The sequence below is a fragment of the Rutidosis leptorrhynchoides genome, chromosome 4 (assembly GCF_046630445.1).
Source record: "Rutidosis leptorrhynchoides isolate AG116_Rl617_1_P2 chromosome 4, CSIRO_AGI_Rlap_v1, whole genome shotgun sequence".
NCBI lineage: Eukaryota > Viridiplantae > Streptophyta > Magnoliopsida > Asterales > Asteraceae > Rutidosis > Rutidosis leptorrhynchoides.
Genome location: NC_092336.1, coordinates 552,505,596 through 552,513,964, shown reverse-complemented (window position 1 = coordinate 552,513,964; position 8,369 = coordinate 552,505,596). Strand labels below are relative to the sequence as shown.

The 8,369-nt window shown below is 35.7% G+C and overlaps 2 protein-coding genes across 2 annotated transcripts; one reads left to right on the top strand and one right to left on the bottom strand.

Moving 5' to 3' along the window:
• The first annotated feature begins 450 nt into the window (after positions 1 to 450).
• On the top strand, positions 451 to 2,758 carry LOC139842695 (putative F-box/LRR-repeat protein 9). The gene is made up of 3 exons (XM_071832811.1): positions 451 to 475; positions 792 to 1,128; positions 2,188 to 2,758. Exons 1-3 carry the CDS (start codon positions 451 to 453, stop codon positions 2,756 to 2,758), a joined length of 933 nt encoding a protein of 310 aa, XP_071688912.1.
• Positions 2,759 to 4,617: 1,859 nt separating this feature from the next.
• Positions 4,618 to 6,543, bottom strand: LOC139845235 (NDR1/HIN1-like protein 13). The gene is made up of 2 exons (XM_071835484.1): positions 5,849 to 6,543; positions 4,618 to 5,125 (listed from the first exon to the last, which is right to left on the bottom strand). The coding sequence occupies exons 1-2, from the start codon at positions 6,503 to 6,505 to the stop codon at positions 5,039 to 5,041; spliced, it is 744 nt and encodes a 247-aa protein (XP_071691585.1). The 5' UTR covers positions 6,506 to 6,543; the 3' UTR covers positions 4,618 to 5,038.
• Positions 6,544 to 8,369: the final 1,826 nt, after the last annotated feature.

Sequence of the window (8,369 nt, the reverse complement as noted above, 5' to 3'; positions counted from 1 at the left end):
GTCTACCCAGTCTTATTTTGGTAATGAGCTACGCGATGGGCGGGTAAAATCATTAAATCTTACCCGCAGGCACGGGTACGGGTAAAATTTTATACCCGCCGACGGGTCGCGGGCGGGTCGTGGGTATGTACTACCCGTCGCGGGTAAAACCCGACCCGTGAATACATGAGACTTTTCTTAATTTACCCACGAATAAATACTTACAATTATTAAATTTAAAAGCTATTTTACTAGTATTTGAATAATGATTATAAATATATTATTATATACAAGTAAAAAACTTAATTTTCACGTCATTATGCATATTGCTTGTACATATTATTTTATAATTAATAAAATTATTTGGATTTTCTAATAAAAAGTTGTATATTATTATTACCCGCGGGTTACTAGCGGGTCACGGGTACCCGCGGGTTACCAGCGGGTCACGGGTACCCGTGGGTCACGGGCATGGGCGAAAAGTTTTTACCCGTGGGCAGGTAACGGATTTCAACATGCAAAAAAGAAACCCGACGGGCAGGTCGCGGGTATATAGAACCCATGCCTATTACCCGCGGGCGCCTTCCCTATTCACACATCCAACACCTTACACATACAACACATCAGCAAAAGTACCACTAAATACATACAATTGCAGTATTCGAAAGTTGTATACATGCAATAGATTAAAATGAAGTTTTGATACACGCAATAGAATTCATATTATAGTTTAGTACATTACCGCTCACTATCCCCTTTATTGAATGCACGAGTGTAACATTTTGTATATTATTCTGTTCTTTTTAATTCAGCTACTAATACTAAAGTAACAAACGCATCGGCGTCAATTTTAAATCCAACTGCAAACTGGGTAGAGCTCCCAGCCGATTTAACAGGCAATATACTCCAAAGAATTGGTATGTTTGATATACTTCAAAATGCGCAGAAAGTGTGTACCACTTGGCGAAAAATCTGCAAGGACCCTGCTATGTGGAGGGTTATTTATATGGACAATTCTTCAGGTACGAGAAGTCGGCTATTATGTCAAGAGATATGTAAGCTTGCTGTCGATAGAAGCCAAGGCCAATTGGTTGATCTCTCTATCACCCATCTTGTCACCCATTCACTTCTTCAATATATCTCTGACAGGTGTGCTTATTTAATCTTATTTATATGCATTTTGTGATCAAAATGATAGCCTATGATGTCTAACAATCTTATTTACTTCTTAATACACCTCATGATGCTAAATTGATTTGTTTTGTGTAAGTAGTCCTTTCTGGTTTTTGGATAACTGAAACTTAGATCTTTAGTAACTATTAGGAGCTGTGTTATTTTTTACTTTTATTTTAATGAGTAAGGAAGTTTTTGAAAGCTCTATTTCTTTCTGTATGTGATACACTGATACATCAATGGTTTCTTTCTTATTTACTTATACTATTCTTTTCTTCCAAACTGTCTATATACTCATATTATGACATAACTTAAGTTTCTATTAGGCTGCTTTTTATTAATTGAACTTGTTTTCTTTATTTATATGTTTGTTATCTGAAGCTAATGATAGTTATATGATAATAGTGGTTCATTCCCTTTTCTTTTCTTGACTACCAGATAATTGGATTTTGATTCCAACTGGTTATTGAATATTAATTTTTAACACCAAAACTTATGTATCCAAATATGATTTTCATGGCTCATGCTTTTTTTTTTTTTTTTTTTTTTTTGTGGTATAGTAAATAACTATCTGATATTTACTTTCTATGTGCAAATGAGGATGTGTTTCATATACAATTCCATTGAGGCAAACACTAATAAAAGTAGACAGGTACAATAAACATATATTCCCTCCGTCCCACCAGAAGTGTCCACTTTGACTTTTTCCAGTCTTCTTTGTTCAACTTTGACTTTAGATATCTTTGTTGGCGTTATATAATATTTGATGAAAGTTATATCAATGAAAACACAACTAAAACTCAATCCATTCATATAATTTTCATCAAATATTATATAACACGAACATAAATATTTATAGTCAAAGTTGATAAATAAAGACTGTCAAAAGTCAAAGTAGACACTTCTGGTGGGACGGAGGTAGTAGTTGTTTGCGGCCGCAACCCAAATCGACCCAGATGCACTACCACAAATTTAATCCAACCCATGGGCTGATATTTTAATACTCTAAAAATAGCTTTGCATTTGTTTTGACAGATCTAGTCAGCTTAAACGTCTAGAAGTCATATATAATCATGGTGATCTACATGGAAAGTGGGGTGCATATCTGAAGAAATTTCCTTTACTGGAGGAACTCAGCCTCGAGAAAGCACATATTGAGCCAAAAGACATCGAAGATGCTGGACGGTATTGCCCCATGTTAAAAACCCTCAAATTGAATCGAATGCACGAGGTAGATTCTGGTAAATCATATGATGATGTTCAGCTTAGGCTAAGCGAGATGGCCATAACTATCGGGAAAAGTTTACATAATTTAAGGCACCTCGAACTCGTTCAAGACAGCATATCGAATATCGGGTTGCAGGCGATTCTGGATGGTTGTTATCGCCTCGAGTCTCTTGACATATGCCAGTGCCCCTTCATTGATCTAAAAAAAGACGACATTGGGAAAACATGTTCAGAACAGATTGAAGATCTAAAACTTCCTGGTGATGATGCTGCTTACAGATACTATGGGGACTTGTCGTATGATGATTTCATTGTTGTTGATGAAGATGGCTATCCGATTGGGGACTTGAGTGACATGATGGCTCCATTTTCTGTTTGAATAATTTTACTCTCTGCAGTAAACGGTGAGAGCTTACCAAAAAACTATTGCAAATGTTTCGTTTGCCTTAAGATATTGACTAATGGTTGTTTTTTTTATTTCATTTTTAGGTTTAGTTGATGTTGTTTCAAGAACGGGAGTGTTTTTGGCTTTGGTAGGCATCTCTAATGTGATACAGAGTAATTAGTATTCTGCCGATATTTTTTTTGGATCTTGAGAATATCATTTCGGCTATCTTTTTGAATCTCCAAACAGTTACGGGTGAAAGGGTGATACCCTTTTGTCCATCAATTTGTGTCATCTTCATAATTGGTGTCTTGGCATTTATCTTATGTTCATGGAATTGAAATGCATTAACTTTATTATTATGAGAACTTTGAACTCGGGTCTTTTGCTATTTTTCAAATACTTCATTTCTTCTTAATAATATGGCACCAATTCAATATTTGTACAACAGTTATAGCACAAAAGTATAACTCAAATCTTACAAAAATATACAGTAATTTTTATTATTGTCAACTATATATAATTATATTATATTATATTATATTATTATATTATATTATACCTATTGCGGGGGATAATTCTCACACTGTTTTTTGATCCTCACACACCAATTTACTTGAACTCCTCCCTAATAATAGGGTAAAAGGGTGTGTGAAGATCAAAAAACAATGTGTGAGAATCATCCTCCATACCTATTATATTATATTATATTATATTATATTATTATACCTACATATGCTAAACGCCAAAAAAAAATTGTAGTTTCAATTATTTTGTACTGTAGTTTTGAGTTTGCGTTACACTGCATTCGGCTCCTCACCTTTGACTCAATTTACACGACCCCTCAAGTTTACATTTTCTTAGGGGTAAAAAGTGTAAATATACAATCTTATTAAAATAAAAAAAAAACTAATTTCACCCCGAATTTTAAGCGGACCCTATCTTCTCGCTCGGTGCGAGTTAAATTTTTCCGAGCCCACCGTTCAATTCAAAAAAATCTTACAAACACAACGGGACTAACTATACGCGAAACGGACACTTAAGAAAAAACGCTCAATACCTCGGACTATATTCAATACATATACACACCTATAATACGCTCCGTTATCTATGAATAAACAAACCAAAGACCCCGCGTCATCGCGCTGGCTCCTTTTTATAGTTTTTATTATTGTCAACTGCTAGAAAGATTGTAAATATATAATTTGAGTTTATACTCTATATAACTTAGCGCTATTGCTCGGGATAGCAAGTATAACGCCAATCATAATGCTTTGAATTTAAAAAATGTCGTTGGAAATGAATTAAAAAAACTCATCACTCTCGATCACTCCATCGCCAGTATTTATCTTTATTCCATTACATTTTTCATATCACTACTATACCCTACAAAAACCACCAATCACACTCTATCACACTATCATCATTAAAAAAGTCTTACCACCGAAGCTTGGCTTGAGTGGTATGGGGTGGGATTCAACTTGGGGTACTGCCAACCCAGGTTCAATTCCCACTCCAAGCAGGGAATTTCCAACCTTTGATGGTACTGCCAACATCAATGCGATTTGGGAAGGTCTCTGGGGGTTTTCCCAACCTTCGATGGTACTGCCAACATCGGCGCAAATTGGGTTTCCTCCTAACGCGTGTGTGAGTGACAAATGAGAGTATTCGATGTCGATATATCCGTTCAAACAACAACAAAAAAAAAAAAAAATCTTATAGTAAGGATAATTAAAAATTAAAAACTCAAGTCCAAACATATCATCTTGATATCCAATAATTAAGTAATCATTAATGATCTGGCTACTTAGTTTTGCTATTCGTGTTATTCTCGAGTCTTCCACATCGCAATTTGATTCTCTATAGTCGACATCATAGACAAATCGTAGTTTTAAGTTATGTAGTTGATAAGATAATTACTGAATCCATTACAGATGAATTAGGAAGTTCCTACTTCCTACATGAACACAAATATTATAGCAAGAAACAAGTTAATGAATTCAACCCGAAATGTGAAAGAACAAAATACTGTGTTAAGTTTGCCAATTAGGCATAAGTTCCTTATGTAGTACTTCAATATGTCTACAATTTTGGAAAGAAAAAATGAGGTCATTTCTTAAATTTTTTAACCTTTTCTTTTCTTTGTGAAGATGACTTACACTATACCTACAGAGAGATCGGATCCAATCGACTTCAAAAGGAGTTGGTAAGCCGTCAGATTGAATCCAATCTGAATCAGTGGAGGAACCAGAATTTTTTTTCACTGGGGGCGAGTTATACTTGCAGACCATCGAATCCACATTGCTTGTAAGTTAAGGATTGCTTCCTTGGGCTTATCGCGATTGCACAATCAATCGACACCTAAAAACACCCAAAATATTACTATCACTCAAATTACCAAAATATTATAGAGAACATTACTTGAAATAACATTAAATGTATCAAAATTGTAAGCCTAAAGATCTACTCATTATATTTTGAAGTGCTCAATCAACACACATGTTTTTAGTAAAAGAAAAATCTTGATAGGAGGGACAAAAACAATACTACTGTATTACTCTGTATAACAAATGCTAGGTCCCAATTCTGACAAAGTTTGTGAATCACATAAGTAAAGTTTCTATAACGTACAAATTAAGAATTAGGACAAGTAGAGACAACCAACCCCACTTGCAAAAAAATAAAAAATAAAAAAAAAATGCTAATTTGTACACATTAAGTAACTCCGTATTTAGTAAATTGTACTCGGTCGAGCTCAAAAAAATGGTTATACCAGTTTGTTTCCCTTAGATAAATAGTTTAATCAGTTTTACCTTTTTACTACCACCTACAATGCTACAATTCTACATAAAAGTGTATGGCTAAAGTAATACTCGTAATAAAAAGTGACATTTATTTTTTTCTATAATAAAGTACTAAACTATTACCAAAGGCGCAACTTGCATAATAATGAACCTAATAATCGATTATTGTACTAATTAAATTAGTAAAATGGCGCACATTAACAAAAGGCATGCGGAACATAGACTTTTAAGTTTTAACAGCAAAAAAGCAATAAAGTGCAACCAGTGTGAAATTGCTAACCTGCACAGCGGGTGAAGTTAACCCAATGATCCGAATCTTAGCCCTAACCTCACCCATGATCCGAAGTTCAACCCGATCATTATACGAAGCATCTCTAATCAAATCAGCAGCATCCGCTTGCAACAAATTAACCCGGTCCACAGTAACCGTAGTTTGCACTTGTCTGACACTATGAGCCGGTTGATAAAAACCGGGAACAATCCCCCGGCCCAACGGGATCCCACGGTACATAATATTAAAAGTCGATTGCTCGTATTTAATCCCAACTTTATTATCATTTTTCGCAGTGAATAACATGCGAATCGCGAGAGATAATGATGCGGAATTTGGTAAATTTGTTAAAGTTGAAGGAGCTGTTGTTGATGCTAAGTTGATGTATTGGACCCCAACTTGTTGGAGATTGTATTCCGGTTTTTTCGGTTTGACGGCGAAAAAGATGACGAGGACGACAGCGATAGCAACGAGGACGAGGAAAGAAAAAAGAAGGAAGAGACAACAACAGCAGCCTTTAATTGAGGCTGAGGATGATGACGTGGATGAGTTTGGGTAGTAGTGCTGGTTGTGGCGGTGATGTGGATGTGGATGTTGGTGGTAGTTTGATGATGGTGGTGGACGAAGAGGGGGATGGTGGTTTACGATGTGTGTGTCAGATGTCATGTTTAGTGACGGTTGGTTTTTGGTCACTAAACATATACTGTAGTGAGAGAGAGGAATGGAGTGTAAGTAGTGAAAGTGAGTGTAATTAAAAGTTTTTGGAACTCAAGATATTAATGTGTGATACGGTAACAGTTTAATTATTATTATTATTAGCCCTACATGCTAATATGCATCGGAAAAATCGTCGTTTCAGTCTTATTCGAATGTCGTTTTGAGTTTGCGTTGACACTACACCCGGCCCCTCAAACTCGGCTTCATATACACAACGACCCCCAACTTTCTACTTTTTTAGGGGTAAAAACCCTCAAACTCGGCTTCATATACACAACGACCCCCAACTTTCTACTTTTTTAGGGGTAAAAAACGTAAATATATAATTTTTAAAAAAAAAACAAAAGAAAATGATTCCACCCATATTTTTAACGGGCCCTATCTTCTCGCTCGGTTCGAGTAAAAATTTTCCGCGACCACCGTTCAACTCGAAAAAATCAGACGGACACAACGGGACTAACTTTGCGCGAAACGGGCATCGTTAAAAAAACACTAAATAACGGGCCCTATATTCTCGCTCGGTGCGAGCTAAATTTTTCCGAGACCACCGTTCAACTCGATATTATTTTACGAACACAACGCGACTAACTATACGCGAAACGGACATCGTCAAAAAAACACTAAATATTTCGAGCTATATTTCATACATATACGTACACGTCCAACAAACAACTCAACCTACTAGATATATTAGGTACCAAACAACGTATATACAAATATGACCGCGCGTTGAATACAACCGCAGCAGCGCGCGGTCGAATTTTTTCTAGTTGGGATAATTTAGCGTATAATTAGTGATTAATGTTAAGCTATTAAGTAACCTATGGTTGTTTTTTCAGGACTTTTTTGCTCCGTTGGTCCCTCTATTATACCCCAAATCGCTACTTTGGTCCCTCGATTTTTAATCAGCGTCCCTTAATTATTTTAATTTTGCAATTCGAGTCCCTCCGTCTAAATTCAGGTAAATAAGTCCGTTAAGTCATGCCATGTGCCTTGCATGTGAGGGTACATTCGTCTTTTTACCCTTCTTCATCTTCTTCACAAAAACGAAGGACCACTGGTGCAAATTATCTTTTTTAATTTTCATTAAAACATCTAACCCATAAATTCATCTTCATCTAAATCAAATAAATTTAGAACCAAATCAAACCCAACAACATCTTTAGATTCATAAAACAAACTTAGATTCATAAATTAAATCAAACAAATTCGACCCATTTACGTTTACAACCCATTTATGACTAATACAGTACTTTTCATCACCAAGTATTAAATCAAATAAATACGGCATAAATGAATCTGATGTAGATAAACATAAAACCATATGATAATTTATGTTTGGCGTGAAACCACTTTCCAAAACCCCTTAAAAAGTCTTAAAAATTCTTATAATTTGAAACCCACCATCATCAGACCCGACTAATTGATATGATTTAGAACATTCTCATATACATTCATATCACCTGCCAAGAACTCATGAACCGACCCACCTATCTGTACCCAACTTCTTCCAGGCGACTTTTTCAATGCCAACCGAACCATCTTCTCTCTCACTTTCGCAACATCTTTCCACCTCTTAGCACCAGCATACACGTTTGACATGAGTACCAAATAAGCAACAGCTTTATCATCATCAAGACTTAAAGTAGCTAGCTTTTGTGCTATTTTAGAAGCAAGACAACTAACATAGTTATAGCATCAGGTTTTGTACTATTATCTGTTGCTTTTTCCATCCATGGAAGACACTTAAAGCGTCTTCACCACGGCCTTGTTTTTCAAAACCTGAAATCATGGTGGTCCACGAAACAGTGCT